At 44.7% G+C, this 18,028-nt stretch overlaps 1 protein-coding gene across 4 annotated transcripts in view; it reads right to left on the bottom strand.

The window, feature by feature from the left end:
• Window positions 1-18,028, bottom strand: part of ZNRF3 (zinc and ring finger 3) — a 215,182-nt gene that overhangs the window by 46,223 nt on the left and 150,931 nt on the right. Inside the window, exon 3 of one of the 4 annotated variants that reach the window (XM_043529314.1) lies at window positions 7,240-7,323. The exons of the other annotated variants lie outside the window; for them this stretch is intronic. Coding sequence (XP_043385249.1) covers window positions 7,240-7,323 — 84 coding nt within the window. The remainder of the gene's footprint in view (window positions 1-7,239; window positions 7,324-18,028) is intronic. 4 annotated transcript variants of the gene reach the window in all.

The raw sequence follows: 18,028 nt of genomic DNA, 5'->3' as shown, positions 1-18,028 counted from the left end.
CAGCAACTTTGCATGAGTGGCTAAGGAAAGATGACATGATCACCTTTTCAAAACATAATGGTGCTTTGTTTTTGGATTAGGTTAGTTTCAGGGACCCAAACTGTGGTGGGCCTATGTTGTTAGTTTGTTGCTTTTTTCCCCAGAAAAAGGGTTCTTGTTACAAAGGGAAACTGGAAACTTCTTTCCACACAAGCAGAGACATGGCTGTATTGCAAAGGCCTCAGGGTAAGGATTAAAGAAAAACAAAATAGAAACCCTTCCTTCTCTAATTAGGGTCTTCATTTGCCAAAGAGCCATTCCACAGCGGGAGGAATTACATTCAGGCTGTTGCTTGGATAACGTCTCCCAGCAGGTTGGCTCCTCAGAGCAGGCTCCTCTGAGCCAACAATTTCTGGTTACTTGGAGGCAAGCTGCCTATATACTGTTTTAACTGGCCTGGTTTTTGCAGCCGGTATTGCTGAGGAACAGTTTTCTGTTCCGAATGCAGAGATAAAAGCTTGGTTTGGTTTGAAATTCTCCCCACTTTCTTTCTCCCTTTCTTTTTTTAAACTTGGGAATTATAGGTTTGGAGTTTGTGTTATTTCTCTTGTAGACATCAGTGTTTTCCCCCTTAGCCACTTGATTCTCTGCCAGTGAAGGCTGCTGTCTGGAGTCCAGTGATTCAATCAGCCCCTACCTCATCATTAACACTGTGGTGCTGGCGGTCACCGTCCGTTGCTGGTGACAGGAAATCCTAACTTGCAAGAGGTTAACCACAGCCCATAAACAGCCGGGCTGGCTCATTAGTCTCTTAGAGTAAGCCCAAAGGAGCTTTTGGTTGTTTCAACACTATTCATGGGCTTAAGAGTCTATGTCTTTGGAGCTCTGAGGAACCAACTTGTCTTCCCCAAAAACAGTAAGAAAAAAAAGATAACTATCTGTCCCATCAGCCAAGCACGTCTCCCTGTTCAGATGCCTGGACACTAAGGTCAGTTCTCTCCAAGCTTTTTGGCACTCTCCTCAAGCTATCCAGGGCTGGGCAGCTAGAAAATCTCTGGAGTATTTTTAAAGATTTGTTGGGAATCAAACTTCCAGATACAGACCTATTCACCAGAAAACCTGTGTACCCATGTCCAGATGCTGGCTGACACACCAGAACATGCACACGCATTCTTTTTACTTTCATTAAATGTCTCAGTGTGAATCTCATGCTGGTAACTTAGCACAGCTCACCGCTCACAAACGCGCCTCAGCCCTGAGCTAGAGGGACCATCCTATAGGATCATAAGGGAAGTTCAGTCCATGCTCTCTGCTGACAAAGGGGACATCTTAGCGCTAATTTTTCTTAATTTGTGAAATGGACACCTATCCCACTTGGAATTAGACCTCTGAACTATACAAAACACAAAATTGTCACATGCTACAAATGCAGATACCCTTAACCCAGATATCTGCATAGTGTGAAAGTAGAATGAATTACATTGAAATTATAATTCATTAAAGAAATGCTACTTGAAGGGTTTGTTGAAATATAGTTGTCAGGAAGAGAAACATTAAGGAGTGTGAGACAATGGGTCCTCAAACTAATTAACTTAGAGCTCCTACTGAGCTAGGAGATTGGTAAACATTAGTATGCAAATAAGATATGTATGTATATTTGTCAGTTTCTGCTTCCTTTTGTCTCTTACGTTAAATTGGCTTTGGCTTAATTGTATAAATAAGTTAACATGAGCCTCAGAGAGGGGCTCACATATCTGGGTGCAGTGGCAAAGCGCTTTGCTAATAAACAGAATGGTCTGACAAATTATGTGAGTCCTGAATCTGACTTTGACAATTTGGAGGTCCCACCGAGATGGCAACCGTCTTCACTGGGGCCGTGTGACTCCTGAGTGTTCTTAGGACGGCCGTGGCAAGCTGGCACCTGGGCATTTGGCCTGAGCGGTCCTCCGCCAGAACGGAAGGGTGCATGACGACAGTGAAGTCTACGCCATCGAACCTGTTGGTTCCCACTCTGTTCTGGTAGGGATCCCGGGATCTGACATCAGGAATCTGGTCAGATAATTATTTCTGTGTTTTGTCCGGACTGAGGACTGTCTTGTCTCTGTGTCTATCCGTCCTCCCTGTGGTGTGTTTGAGGCTGGGTGCCGTCTCCGTCCGGGGATCGGCTGACCAAAGGGTTCCTGTCCCCACGGTCTGAGTGAGTGAAATCTGCACAATCGCAGCCGCACCGCGCCTTGGGTAAAACCCTTGGTGTGAAAGCAAGGGCGATTGAGGCAGTAGCCTGTGGGCTCCTTTTGTGTGTTGCACCGGGCATCGCTCTGACGAACCCGACTTTCCTTCTTGTGCGATTGGTGTGTAAAGTCCTCCTGTATGGGTAACCAGACGTCTAAGTCGGGACAGTTCCCTAAAGGAACGCCGCTTCATTTTATGTATTTTAGGAAGAGTCCGGACTCCTGTAAATTTCTGGAAAAATGGTCTAGGCTAACTTAGGAGAATCACAAAATTCAGTGGCCACTGTTAGGATCTTGGGACAAAGACTGAGTAGACGTCTTAAAAGACAAACTCGGCCAACCTAAAACTAAATTGGCAAAAGGAGAGGTTGATTGTTTCATGCAGTGGTGAGAAGAGGCAAATCATAGGTGGACAGAATCAAAACTTGCCCCCCTCAAAGATTCTGGCTTCTATCCCACCAGATGCAACTCATTTTACTGTTGTTGATTTGTGCTCTGCTTTCTTTTCTGTCCTGGTTCACCCTGGCTCCCAGTTCCTGTTTGCCTTTTCTTACAAGGGGCAACAGTACACATGGACCACACTGGCCCAGGGGTATACTGAAAGCCCGTCATATTTTTCCCACGCATTAGCACGAGACCTTGCTGACCTTGTTTTCCCGTCCAGGTCCACACTAGTCCAGTATGTAGATGATCTACTCCTCTGTTCCCCTTCATTGTCTGCCTCTGAAACTGATTCTTTATCCTTACTGCCCTAGCAAATAAGGGTCACAAAGCTTCTCGCTCTAAACTACAACTCTGTCAAACTTCTGTCACATACCTTGGCTTTCTCCTCTCCCAGGGTTCCTGTGCACTTTCTCCCACCCGTGTCCAAGCTATCCTTAGCTTTCCCCGACCCTGCTCCCCACACCAGGTCCGGAAGTTTTTAGGCGTGGCTGGATTTTGAAGACAATGGATTCCCCAGTATGCCTCCCTTGCAAAACCTCTCCAGGAACTCACTCGATTCTCTGTGCCTGACCGCATGCCGTGGCCCCCTGAGGCCAATTCTGCCTTTGTTTCCCTCAAACAGGGTTTGGCTTCTGCCCCTGCCTTAGGGCTGCCTGACTATTCTAAGCCTTTTACCCTTTTCTGCCACGAACAATCTGGGTGTGCACTTGGAGTTCTCACTCAGATGCACGGAGAAAAGAATCGCTCAGTGGCTTATTTCTCTGCCACTTTAGACCCTGTTGCCCAAGGCTTACCCCCCTGCCTGCGTGCTGTGGCTGCTGCAGTGCGCCTAGTCGAAATGTCTGATTCCCTTGTTCTCCGCTCTCCTCTTACCCTCCTGGTCCCTCACTGACCTCACCCTGCTCCAAGGCTCTGCCCCAGAAACCGAGAAAGAATCCTGGGTTGCCCAAGGTTGCTCTCTACATCCCAATTCTTTTTGGCACTCGCCTACTGGCGCCTTTGTAGCCCCCTTTTCACTCTACCCATCTCTGGCCACCCTGCTACACAGTGTTTCGCCTGTCGGAAAGGAGAGGATGGTCTCTGCTGTACCTAAGACAGGATGGTGGGCCCCCCCATTTTAGCTCTTTTGCAGCCCACCACTGTGCAGCCTGTACCATTTGCCAAAGCCATAATATTGGTAAACCTGTAAAAGTGGCCCACGGGTTCCGGCGCCTGCCTCAAGCACCGTTCTTGCATTGGCGACTTGATTTTGTACAAATGCCTAAGTGTCAACAATATGAATTTATATTGGTTATGGTATGTTTATTCTCTGGTTGGATTGAAGCCTTTCCTTGTCGCAAGGCTGACTCACTGTCCGTTGCCAAATGTTTGTTAAATCATATTATGCCTGCCAAGGGAATTCCTGCTACTCTGTCCAGGGATCGGGGTACACATTTTACTGGACAACTGGTTCAACACCTGGACCGTATATTGCATATCAAACACCTTTTGCACTGTCCCTACCACCCACAGAGTGCAGGTGCAGTTGAAAGACGAAATGGTGTACTTAAGAATAAGCTTGCTAAAATTTGTGACTCTACAGGATTAAGCTGGCCAGTAGCCTTACCATTAGCCCTTATGGACATGAGATCCACTCCATCCCAAAGGCATAAATTAAGTCCCTTTGAAATTGTTATGGGACGCCCTCTGCGAGCTATGACTACCATTACTCCTGTTCCAGATTTGAACTTGACTCACAGTGCGCTCCTTCAGTATTGCAAGGGACTAATGCAAGCTGTAAGTCACTTCCATTCACAGGTTCGAGCCGCCTGGCCCACGGAACCCACCTCCGACACTTGCCACAACCTCGAGCCAGGTGATTGGGTCTACGTACGGCGCCATCATCGAAAGCATGCCTTGGAGCCCTGGTGGAAGGGGTCCTCATCAGGTACTGCTTACTACACAGACGGCTGTTAAACTATCTGGCATCGCAGCGTGGATACATGCTTCACAGTGTAAGAAGGCACCATCTCCAGAGAACCAATCACCTCCTCAGGACAACGCAGAGTCAATTTTGACTCCAGAAGAAGACGTAGAGGAACAGTCTGCAACACCTTACAATCTACGCTCTCGTAAGGGTTGCCAGAAGCAGACACTGTTCCTCGGCTGCTGGTATCTTACGGTCTGGGGAGAAAACGATGACAATTCTTTTATCCGGCAGCAGGTGTGGATAGCTCAGATCCTTAATATTTCTAATTGCTGGGTCTGCAGCCACATCCCAGCCCACTCTCAAACTGGTGTTCCTGTCCTGGCTATCTCACTCAAGTCCCCAGACCTCACTGGAGGGCCTCATCCGTTTAACAAATACGGAACAGCAATGACACTTGGGAAGCGGTGGGAATAAATGCATCTAAATGGATAAGTGTGGTGGAGGGAAAAGGTCATTGGTGCTGGGTATGTAATGGGACAGGGCTGGATCTGGGGAAAAGCCGTTGCCTTCAGCATATTGTGGCCAATGGTGTATGGGATTATTCAAACAAAACTAAAAAGTGGCGGGCCGGGTATGGAGATATGAATTCAAACAGAGAAATCAATCTCATGTTCCCCTTACAGTCATGCAAACAACACCACTCCTCATAAGGAGAATTACCCTGTACCCTTTGGGGGATACTCCTCCTCCTTTGCAAACACCTATATGACAAATGGGTGGAACCGACCCTTCCCGGCCTTAATAGGCCATCACTGGGTGTGTGGGACCAGAGCTTATACCGCACTACCAGCTAATTGGTCAGGAATCTGTTATCCCGCCCGACTCTTCCCACAATTCCGAGTGCTAGGAACCTTCCCTCGAGAACGCCTCCGCAATTTCAGGCGAAAAAGAAGGGACTTAACAGATGCCCAATGGCATGTAAATAACATAAGCCCCTTAACCTGGTAAGAGGCCATTGGTGGTTCCTTCATACCATTAGGGGGAGTAATACACCATGCAAAAAGGCTCCTAAGGTTACAAGCAGCAGTTGAAATAATGGCAAATGAAACCGGAGAAAGTTTAAGAGCCCTGGCCAAAGAAACAGGGGCAATCTGACAGATGGCCCTCCAAAACCGTCCGGCATTGGACATAGTGCTGGCGGCAAAAGGAGGGACTTGTGCTCTCACTGGAAAAGACTGTTGTGTGTATATATCAGACAACACCAATGAGATAATAGATCGCGCTAGCCACTTAGAACAAATCACATATCTTCCCCACGAAGAGCCAAGTTCTTTATGGAAGTGGCTAAGTAACCTTTTCAATTTCTCTGGCATAGGAAACTGGTTGTTTCAGGGAGCCCTAACTCTCCTGTTTGGAATCCTAATAATTTTTATATGTTTTCCGTTACTTTCCTGTTGTATCCAAAATTGTGTCAGGCATGCTACACAGATAGCTGCCCCAAACCAGAGTGCTAATTTGATTATTTTAAATATCACTGATGAACAAAGAGATAAAGAACGAATGATATGCGGAATCCAGTAATTGTTGGTCATTGCGTAGCTTGACCAAAAGGAGGGATTGTGAAAGTAGAATGAATTATATTCAAATTATAATTCATTAAAGAAATGCTACTTGAAAGGTTTGTTGAAATATAGTTGTCAGGAAGAGAAACATTAAGGAGTGTAAGACAATGGGTCCTCAAACTAATTAACTTAGAGCTCCTACTGAGCTAGGAGATTGGTAAACATTAGTATGCAAATAAGATATGTATGTATATTTGTCAGTTTCTGCTTCCTTTTGTCTCTTATGTTAAATTGGCTTTGGCTTAATTGTATAAATAAGTTAGCATGAGCCTCAGAGAGGGGCTCACATATCTGGGTGCATGGGCAAAGCGCTTTGCTAATAAACAGAGTGGTCTGACAAATTATGTGAGTCCTGAATCTGACACTGACAATAGCCATTGTGAAGACATTCAGAGATGAAGTTCAGAGGGGAACAATAGCTTCTAGAAAGTCCTATTTTTGGGAGTGGAAAGGGGGGTTCAACCTCATAAGTTTTGAGTTGTATTCAGCTCCTCTTCCGCCAAGCCCTATGCCCCTGAAATTTCTTGCAAAATGCTCCTAACTAATTTCTTTGCAACATCTCTAAAAATCTATTATTTCTTTTTCATCACTAGTGCTAAAACTTGTCTGTCTCTTACTGTGAATACTGGAACCCCTCCCCCTCTAATCTCCCTGCCAATCTAACCAAAACTCCACTGCACTTCTGATGATATCACCCCCTTCTCATTTTTAGTGCACTGAATTCAGGCTCTTCATTCTCCTCTGCAAAGCCCTAAACAATCCCATTCCCTGCCTTCACATCTGCTCCCCGCTCTCTTCATCTTACTGCTCCTTTATCTCACTCTGCTTGCCAAATTCCTTTGTTATAATTCCTGTGCTTCATGCAACCTTATTTCTTGCCCAACCACTTCTTGTCACCTCCAAATCCATTCTTTCATGTAGCCTTCCAACTATAGTGGTTTCAGTTATCACATGTATCGATTTGGTCTGTAAGCTCTTTGTAGCATGAAATCCCCATCATGGACTTGTAAATGAGTCACAAACCATGTACAATTATGGAGTTCTAAAATCTTACCCAACTGGAAAACAGGCCAAGTCCTGAAGTCCTCCTCAGTCCTAACTCAGCCAAAACTTCCAGTGATTTCAGTGGGAGTTCTGCCTGAGTAAAGACACCAGTAACAAGTGTCAGAAAATAACAGTGGTTTCTTTAGCTCCACATTTCTTTGGGGGGATTGTGGAGGACTCAGTCCTAAAAGGAACATTTATGCAGAGCTGATCCAGTGTTAGCAAATCTGTGGAGAGGCCAAAGGGAAAAGAATAAGATGTGTCTTTATTTGCATGCTGCTGCTGCTCTTTCCATGTTATAAAAATGCACGGTGAAAGTCTGAGAATGTTAATGTAATAATGAAAGCCTAGTAACTCTGACTTTTGACATTGGCTGTTGTTCTGTAGTCTCTGCTGTTCTCCTCACACCTCTTATATCTGGTTGATATCGCTACACTGACAACACACACATCTACTTCTCCATAAGTAGGTGTCTCTGTCCAGCCCCATGTCAGCCTCTTTCTGATATTTCTTTCTGTATGGCACTTAACATGGCTGAGATCAAATTCCTTATCTTACACTCTCTCCTCTTGATGCACTCCTGGATTGCCATCCCCAAATTAGCTTTCTCACCTGTCAATTGAACATTGTCTTTCCCCTTCTCACTTCCTTCCATTTGCTCTTCCTTAAAGAGACTGTTGAAATCAAGACAGGAAATAATCATGGAGCCAAAAGAGAGTCAGAAGGAAAGACAAGAGAAAAGGTGTATCTCAAGTTTAAAACCTTGTCCTCACCTTCACGGTACTTCACAATACTAGCTTAACCTACATCTCAGACCTTGTTTTATATTTCCCCACACATCCCCTGCACTCTACCAATGATAATTATCTCCCATTCCTGTTTGTATGCATGCAGTGCCCATCTGAAGCAGTTTGCCAAGTTAGTTCCTTCTCCCCACTCAAGTTCCTTGTAAATCTGTTAAACAGGCTTGCAGTTGGAAGGTAGCATGATCTGGAGGATTGAGCAGGGAGCTGGGAAGCAGGTGGTACATCGTTCTCATCATGCCTTTGCTGAGGAATCACTTGGTGGCTGTGGGCAAATCATTTCCTCTCTTTGCTTCCATTTATATCCATCCCATAATACCTGCTTACCCCACAGGGACACGATGACTATTAGACATTAGCTAGTCAATGTATTTTGAACTAGTCAAGCATGACATAAATGCTATTATGGAAACCTCACATCTTCCTAGATGCAAATAGAATTTAAAAACAGAACAAGTGTTATCCTGTCTCTGGATCTCCCTGTGCGTCTCTGTTAGCATCTCAGGAGGGAGAGCTCAGTGGTTTGAGCATTGGCCTGCTAAACCCAGAGTTGTGAGTTCAAGCCTTGAGGGGGCCATTTAGGGATCGGGGCAAAAATTGGGGATTGGTCCTGCTTTGAGCAGGGGCTTGGACTCCTGAGGTCCCTTCCAACCCCGATATTCTCTGGTAGTGATTGTCTTGTTTTTGGGCTTTGTACCGCATCAAGCTGCATACTATTGCCACTAAGTAAATAAGAATATGGATGCCTGAGACAGATGGACGTAAAAATACAATGTGAAAATACCAGCACAATTACCAGGATCCTTTCTGAGACATGAGTCTTAAAGAAGCTGCTCCTGTCATAGGACCCACAGTGGACAGATTTGTATCTAATGCCCTGCTGCTATTTTATTCTACACATTAGAGCTCATCTCTCTTCCAGACACTTACACTCTTTTTCTTGCATCTTCACGCTCTGTACTGTTGAACTGTTTTTGTTGTTGTTTTTGGTACCCTACATTTTTAGCAACTTGTCTTGATGTGGCAGCCCCTCTCAACTGTATGTTTTACAAATGATAGAACAGAACAAAGCTGTCTGCTCCGTTGGCTCCCACTAAGGCATTGCAGAGCCCCTGCTCTTCCTCAGTTATCTGTGTATAGCCTTGGTTAAATGAAGCATTTGTCCCCTTATATATATAATATTTTAAAAAGAATACAAAGCACGTATGCTCTAGACTTGAAAATAGTGTATAATCCTCTAGTAAGTAACACTGAGTTTAAGGTTTCAGAGTAGCAGCGTGTTAGTCTGTATTCGCAAAAAGAAAAGGAGTACTTGTGGCACCTTAGAGACTAACCAATTTATTTGAGCATAAGCTTTCGTGAGCTACAGCTCACTTCTTCGGATGCATTCAGTGGAAAATACAGTGGGGAGATTTATATCCATAGAGAACATGAAACAATGGGTGTTACCATACACACTGTAACGAGAGTGATCCCTTAAGGTGAGCTATTACCAGCAGGAGAGCGGGGGGGGGGGGGGGGAGAGAAACCTTTTGTAGTGATAATCAAGGTGGGCCATTTCTAGCAGTTGACAAGAACGTCTGAGGAACAGTGGGGGGAGGGGGGAATAAACAAGGGGAAATAATTTTACTTTGTGTAATGACCGATCCACTCCCAGTCTCTATTCAAGCCTAAGTTAATGGTATCCAGTTTGCAAATTAATTCCAATTCAGCAGTCTCTCGCTGGAGTCTGTTTTTGAAGTTTTTTTTTTTTTTTTTTTTTTTTTTTTTTTGAAGAATTGCCACTTTTAGGTCTGTAATCGAGTGACCAAAGAGATTGAAGTGTTCTCCGACTGGTTTTTGAATGTTATAATTCTTGACGTCTGATTTGTGTCCATTTATTCTTTTATGTAGAGACTGTCCAGTCTGACCAATGTACATGGCAGAGGGGCATTGCTGGCACATGATGGCATATATCACATTGGTAGATGTACAGGTGAACGAGCCTCTGATAGTGTGGCTGATGTGATTAGGCCCTATGATGGTGTCCCCTGAATAGATATGTGGACACAGTTGGCAACGGGCTTTGTTGCAAGGATAAGTTCCTGGGTTAGTGGTTCTGGTGTGTGGTTGCTGGTGAGTATTTGCTTCAGGTTGGGAGGCTGTCTGTAAGCAAGGACTCGCCTGTCTCCCAAGATCAGTGAGAGTGATGGGTCGTCCTTCAGGATAAGTTGTAGATCTTTGATGATGCGTTGGAGAGGTTTTAGTTGGGGGCTGAAGGTGACGGCTAGTGGCGTTCTGTTATTTTCTTTGTTGGGCCTGTCCTGTAGTAGGTGACTTCTGGGTACTCTTCTGGCTCTGTCAATCTGTTTCTTCACTTCAGCAGGTGGGTACTGTAGTTGTAAGAATGCTTGACAGAGATCTTGTAGGTGTTTGTCTCTGTCTGAGGGGTTGGAGCAAATGCGGTTGTATCGTAGAGCTTGGCTGTAGACAATGGATCGTGTGGTGTGGTCTGGATGAAAGCTGGAGGAATGTAGGTAGGAATAGCGGTCAGTAGGTTTCCGGTATAGGGTGATGTTTATGTGACCATCGCTTATCAGCACCATAGTGTCCAGGAAGTGGATCTCTTGTGTGGACTGGACCAGGCTGAGGTTGATGGTGGGATGGAAATTGTTGAAATCATGGTGGAATTCCTCAAGGGCTTCTTTTCCATGGGTCCAGATGATAAAGATTTCATCAATGTAGCACAAGTAGAGTAGGGGCATTAGGGGACGAGAGATGAGGAAGCGTTGTTCTAAGTCAGCCATAAAAATGTTGGCATACTGTGGGGCCATGCGGATACCCATAGCGGTGCCACTGATCTGAAGGTATACATTGTCCCCACATGTGAAATAGCTATGGGTGAGGACAAAGCCACAAAGTTCAGCCACCAGGTTTGCCGTGACATTATCAGAGATACTGTTCCTGATGGCTTGTAGTCCATCTTTGTGTGGAATGTTGGTGTAGAGGGCTTCTACATCCATAGTGGCCAGGATAGTGTTTTCAGGAAGATCACCGATGGATTGTAGTTTCTGAGTTTAAGGGCTACTTAAAGATACCAGACAAATCCATAACAAGTCCCACTGACTGGAAGTTGACATTAGAAAAATTCAAACTGGAAGCAAGAAGCAATTTTGTTTTAAATCCATACGGGTAATAAACTATTGGAGCATCTTACCAAGGAATGTGATGGATTCATCATCCCTTGGAGCCTTTAAATCAAGATTGGGTGTTTTTTTTCTAAATTACATGTGCTAGTTTAGCTGTAAGCAACTGAGATTGAAAGTGTTCACTTACACAGTAGGGAAAAATGCAAGAATTACTGGGTGAAGTTCTATGGGCACAGTGGTTGCTCTTGCCTTTTAGATCTATGAACTAGCATTGGAAATGTATGCCAGGCCAGCCTAATCTCACTCGAAAGAGCTCTTCCATTTTTGGTTCAGAATGGTTTCCCTTCTTTTCACAGAAAGTGATAGGCTGTGAAAGGGCTTCTACAAGCTTTCAACATCTGAATTACTTCTCTCAAAGAGAATGTTAAATAGTGTTTAAATACTAGGGGCCTGAGTTGAGTTTTTTTTAAGCCTAAGGGATTTAAACTGGATCAGAAATATGAAACGTAACGTAAAACTATTTTCAAATGCAAATGAATTTACTGCTGGGGAGAAGAGTGTCTGATATTCTGTATTTTCTTGCAGCAAGCTGGGTGGAGCCACAGATTTGTAGGAAGTCAGAGGCTCACACGGGAAAAGTGACTAGTAGGAGAGAAACAACTTAGTACTTAAAATTCTGTCTTCAAGTACTGTATAAGTAGTAACCAGTATATTGTAATAGAATTGTAACCGTACAATGTCCCAGGACCTCTCCCTAAAAAGGGCCCTATTAGGTATGAGTCCTGCAAAATAGGGTCCCTTAACTGACAAATGAATTGGTAATAAAATCTGAGATGGGGAGGTACTTATCAGACTGTCTTCTCTGAGGCATGTGCCCTACCTCAGGTGTACCAGAAGCTTCTGCAAGCAGAACTGAGGGAGCATCAACATTTCAATTGAGTTTCCAGGAGCTGGTTTCTTGAGAGGCATTTTGTAGATGGTAGTTTCTTAAAGTGCTTTATGGACTCTTCTGTTGATTAACTGGTGTGTTCAGTTCCTAGTGTCTACTTTAAAACAAACTACTTGGGGCAGAACTTTATCCTCTGTTTTCTGCACAGTGCCAAAGCACATTGTTGACACTCTAATATTAAATACACACTTGCAGTTCTGGCCTAAAAATGTTATCCTTCCTAAATGCTTGGTTAAGAATTAGAACAGCTCCGCCTACAAAGACTTACAGGTAAACCTTCCGTAGGTACCATTCAAAAACAAAGACTCTGAATAAGACCTAGAACTGGACAAGAAAAGCAGCCAACCTCACAAAGTGAAAGAACTCAGGTCAGGGTCACATAACATTCTGGGACACAACTCCAATACAAGGACTGCACAAATGAAAGGTAAGCCAGATTTATAATTATTGTTCAGTTTTATTTCCAGATTCTTAAATATTCCAATAAATCAGAACTAAAACCCCCTCCTGTTAGAACAGCCCACTCCATAAATTGCCCTTAGGGCTGCACCTGTAGATCTACAGTTTAAGTGTACCTGGTAAGAATGTTTGAGTTAAAAAAAGCATTAGAAAGCCAAACAATGGCTTGTTTCAGAAGCCATGGCTACACTTCTCAAACAAGATACTGACTCTCACTCAGACAGCAACCACAACCTTAACTCTGACCCACGGAAACTACAATAAAATATCATTATGACATAACACAAGAGGTTCTTCTAGTCAGTCTTAATGTAGATATGCTCTGATTAAAGTTCAAGGGCAATAAATAAAACAATAAATGGGTTCATGGAGGGAGGAGAGGGGAGGAGATGGTGGCAGTATGCTTTTTAAGGAATCCTAGCACTGGACTGAGGAAAGCCAGCCAGTTTAGAGGTGAGTGCATTCTCCCTCTTGCTGAGACTCATGGGAGTGAAGCCATGCTATTGCTCATCTCCTGAGAGCCACAGAAGGTAAATCCCTCTTCGGTGGACCTTAGGAAGGAGACAGAAAAATAAATCCCTTCCTGAGGTTTTGAGGCTTGTATGAGGGGGCAGGTTTGGTGGTTTAAAGCTAGTCTTCAGTATAGTCTCTTGCTAGCCATTCTGACTCTGGTCCTGCCCCGGGATCATAGGGAAAAAGGCAAGGCACTAGTAATTCTAGGTTCCACCAGTTGAACTTCTTTAAAATCAAACAGCCAGTCAGCACTAGAAATTCACCAGTGAAAGAACACCACACAAGTCTGCATGCCGCACACAGGCAGGTACTCCCTGCCTGCAGCATGTGCAGGCACTTTCATTGCAACTTCAGACAACTTTACTCTGGAAACAGGGAAAGGCAAGGTTGGGCAGTTGCAGCGTGTGGGGGAGAGGCCTGGCCGGCGAAGGAGAACGAGTCTCATTGTGCTGCATTGAGAAGGCAGGAATTCTAGAAGGGGAAAAGGTTCCCTTTGAAGCACATGGCACTAAGAGCTTCCCAGTGACCATGGCAACAGGCTCAGTGGGTTCCCAGCCTGAGAACCAAGGAGCAACAGCCATGATTCAAAAACAAAACAAAACAAAAAAACAGTCTGAAAGAAGAGGAGGGAGGAGGGGCAGGGGGAATGAAGCAGAATTAGCCTGGCAGAAACTGAGCGGCTCCCTGGTAGGCAAATCCAGCCAATAATGCTTGTTGGGTTCATGGGGTTTCCTTTTCATTTTCAAAGCTTTCTTCTTCCTTCTTCATCCCCCTTCCAGCCCTATTCAGGAGCTCATCAGATCAGTAAAGCCCAGGCCTTTGCTTCGCCTGCATGCAGCGGTGCCTTAAACAGGGCTGCACTGTGATCAAAGGAGATGCTAAATCAAGGCTGCCACACACATCCCTTGCCCAACCAGGACCCAGTTTTCACTGGTGTTCAAATGGGAGCTGTTTTTAGAGGGGGAGCAAAGAGGATGACACGCTTGTGACTGTCCTTCCATTATATCATATAATGCTCATTCTTGCTGGACAGATTTCTTGTGATGCAAAGATCTCTCTAGAATTAAACATTTTTGTTCCTAAATACTGGGCCTATTTAATGAGGACAGAGAAGTGGTGTAAAGCTACTGAAAACACAGACTAATGTTCTGCCCTGAGCAGAATCCTTGTACCAAACAGGCAGATTACTGTGTTATGAATGGACAACACTGTTATATTTCAGATCGTGACTTTTTCCCTTTACTTAAATTCACCCTCAGTTCTCTCCCTCTTGCTTTCCAACGTGAGAAAACGTAGCTCCCCTCACCCACCTGACACACTCTCATTCTGACATTTTCCCTGTTATTCCTAATGGCATCTTTCTACACAGTTCTTGATGTTCCTTGATCTTCCGAGTCATCTTCAAACCTGGTCCACACAAAGCTGCATCAGTATAACTGAAGGTGTGATTTTAAACCAATTCAGCTAAACTGTGGCAGCCCTGCATATGGACACTTATATCTGTTTAAATCTAGTTTATACTGGTCCAATTTGCAGTCTGTAATTTACAGATGCAAGGTAAACAGATATAAACTGGGTTTAAACTAATATGTGCAACATTCTGTATGGATGTTAATTGTTTTTTAAATCAATATAAGTTAAACTTCTGTGCAAACAAACCCTTTTCTTTATTTCCACAGTACCAATTTTCTTCTTACCATCAAATTGCCAGATTAAATAATCCAACTCTTTATACACCACGTTCCACATAAAAAACGTAGTTCTCACAGTTAATAGAATGGCTTCCAATGGGATGAAGGACAGATACTAGCAGATTCCAACCTGACTTCAGAGTTAGGAAATCCATGGGATCTGGAAAGGAGTAGAAACTCCAGCTGCAATTATGTTGCTGCCTTCATCAGAAGGCAAAGACAAAGCAGAATCTCTCCCAGTGGCCTATGGCTCATTATGGAACTAAAATTCAGCAGCCCTAAATCTGGGTTTTTTACACAGACTAGCCCATATATCGTGCAAAAATGTCTTTTGAAAGAGGAACTATTTGCATATGCACGTAAAAAAATTTCAGTAGAAAGATCTTAACTTTCATATCTTTGTTGAGGTTTCAAAATATTTACTTGACTTGTTAACTCAAATTATTTCCATTATACCTGGGTCTACTAGAAAAATAGGCAGGTTTGCTATTTTCCTCCATTCTATGGAAACATCCCAGACAAAGAAGATGATCACAAAGGAAAGTTTATAATCTCAGCAACGAACACACTAGTGGAGATACTCAGCCAGACTGTCCGAGTGGACTATATCCCAAGTATCTAAGTCACATGTTAAAACCATTATTTGACACTTTTTAGGGGGAAAGGTGAAGGACAAATATGAGAGATGTTCAGGCTTCTCTAATGGAGGTGGCAATAGCAGAGAAAGTGAAAAATAACTAAGGCCTGGTCTACACTACGGGGTTAGATCGAATTTAGCCGCATTAGGTCAATTTAAAAATGAATGTGTCCACACAACCAACCCCATTCTATCGACTTAAAGGACTCTTAAAATCGACTTCTGTACTCCTCCCCGGTGAGGGGAGTAGTGCTAAAATCGACCTTGCTGGGTCGAATTTGGGGTAGTGCGGACACAAATAGACGGTATTGGCCTCCGGGAGCTATCCCAGAGTGCTCCAATGTGACCGCTCTAGACAGCACTTTGAACTCTGATGCACTAGCCAGGTGCACAGGAAAAGCCCCAGGAACTTTTGAATTTCATTTCCTGTTTGGTCAGCATTGCGAACTCAGCAGCACAGGTGACCATGCAATCCCCCCAGAATCGCAAATGAGCTCCAGCATGGACTGAAAGGGAGACATTGGATCTGATTGCTGTATGGGGAGAAGCATCTGTGCAGGCAGAACTCCAATCAAAAAGAAGAAATGCAAATATATTTGCCAAAATCTCATAGAGCATGTTGGAGAGAGGCTACAACAGGGACACACAGCAGTGCCACGTGAAAGTTAAGGAGCTGCAGCAAGCCTACCAAAAGACAAAGGAGGCAAACAGTCGCTCCGGGTCAGAGCCCCATACATGCTGCTTCTATGATCAGCTGCATGCCATTCTAGGAGGGGACCCTACTGCTACCCCACCACTGTCCGTGGACACCTGCAACGGGGGAGTCTCACGGAACAGGGAGGAGGATTTTGTGGATGAGGAGGAGAAGAATGCGCAGCAGGCAAGCGGTGAATCCGTTCTCCCCAGCAGCAAGGACCTTTTCATCACCCTGGAGCCAATACCCTCCGAAGGCGGGATCTCCAACCCTGAAGCTGGAGAAGGCACCTCTGGTGAGTGCACATTTGTAACTACAGTACAGGGTTTAAAAGCAATAGTGTTGCATGTTTGATTTGCCCTGAAGAATTGGGTTGCATTCGCGGCCAGTACAGCTACTGGAAAAGTCCATTCACATGTCTGGGGATGGAGCGGGAATCCTCCAGGGACATCTCCATGAAGCTCTCCTGGAGGTACTCAAAGTATTCTGGAATCATTGCAGCACAAACCATGGCAGCAAATGGTCCTCGGTTTTGGTCGCATTCAAACAATATTTGGTTTATATCTTTCTGTGTTAGCCTCAGGAGAGTGATATCATTCGTGGTCACCTGGTTGAAATAGGGGAATTTTTGTAAGGGAACAGTAAAAGGACCCCGTTCATGCTGGGCTGCTTGCGCTTGGCTAAAAGGGATCATCCCAGGGAATAGCCACACGGTGGGGTGGGGGGGAAGTGTGTGCCGCGCATCCACCCGAAAACCGCAGCCCCTCCTTTTAAATGTGAAACCCAACCTATTTCTTACTCTGGGAAAGGATGGTGCTGCAGTTTGAAACCATTCCCACGTTATGCGTAAGAAGCTAACCCCGCGGACCCTTTGCCTTACCATGGCTGCATGGAAACCAAATTCTGTTGCCCAGCCATGTGTGATGTGTCACCATACTGGCAGGCGCTCAATATAAAATGCAAAATGCGACCTTGTACCTAAAGCACATGTGCTGTCTGCTGTGAATTGCTTGATTCACTGTGAAAGAGTCTCCCTTGTATTCTCAGAAATGTATCATCTTAAATTTTACTCTCCCTTTTTATCTCCCCCCAGGTGCAAATGTTTCTAGGCTCCCCCTATCATCTCCATCCCTGAGGTTATTGCAGATTAGAAGGTGAAAAAAAACGCACTCACAATGACATGTTTTCCGAGCTCATGCAGTCCTCCCGCACTGATAGGGCACAGCTGAATGCATGAAGGCATTCAGTGTTAGAGGCTAGGAAAGCATTAAGTGAGCGTGAAGAGCAGAGGCAGGAGGTGATGCTAAGGCTAATGGGGGAGCAAACAGACATGATGATGCATCTGGTGCCGCTGCAGGAAAGCCAACAAGAGCACAGACCCCTGCTGCATCCATTGTACAACCACCTGACCTCCTCCCCAAGTTACATATCCTCCTCACCCAGATGCCCAAGAATGTGGTGGGGGAGGCTCTGGGCAACCAGCCACTGCACTCCAGAGGATGGCCCATGCAACAGAAGGCTGTCATTCAAACAGTTTGATTTGTAGTGTGGCTACAATAAGCAATGTGGCCTTGTCCTTCCCTCCTCCCCCACCCCACCCGGGCTACCTTGTCAGTTATCTCCCTTTTTTTTTTTTTAAATTAATAAAGAAAGAACACATGGTTTCAAAACAATAGTTACTTTATTACGAAGGGGTGGGAGGGTGGTTGGTTTACAGGGAACAAAAATCAACAAAGGGGGCGGGTTTGCATCAAGGAGAAATACACACAACTGTCACATGGAAGCCTGGCCAGTCATCAAAGCCTCTCTAATGCACAGCACGCCTTGCTGTGCTCTTCTAATCGCTCTGGTGTCTGGCTGCTCAAAATCGGATGCCAGGTGATTTGCCTCAACCTCCCACCCCACCATAAATGTCTCCCCCTTAC

Source organism: Chelonia mydas, chromosome 15 (genome assembly GCF_015237465.2).
Source record: "Chelonia mydas isolate rCheMyd1 chromosome 15, rCheMyd1.pri.v2, whole genome shotgun sequence".
Classification (NCBI taxonomy): domain Eukaryota; kingdom Metazoa; phylum Chordata; order Testudines; family Cheloniidae; genus Chelonia; species Chelonia mydas.
Note: the sequence above shows the minus strand (reverse complement) of the source record. Positions and strands in the feature narration are given on the sequence as shown.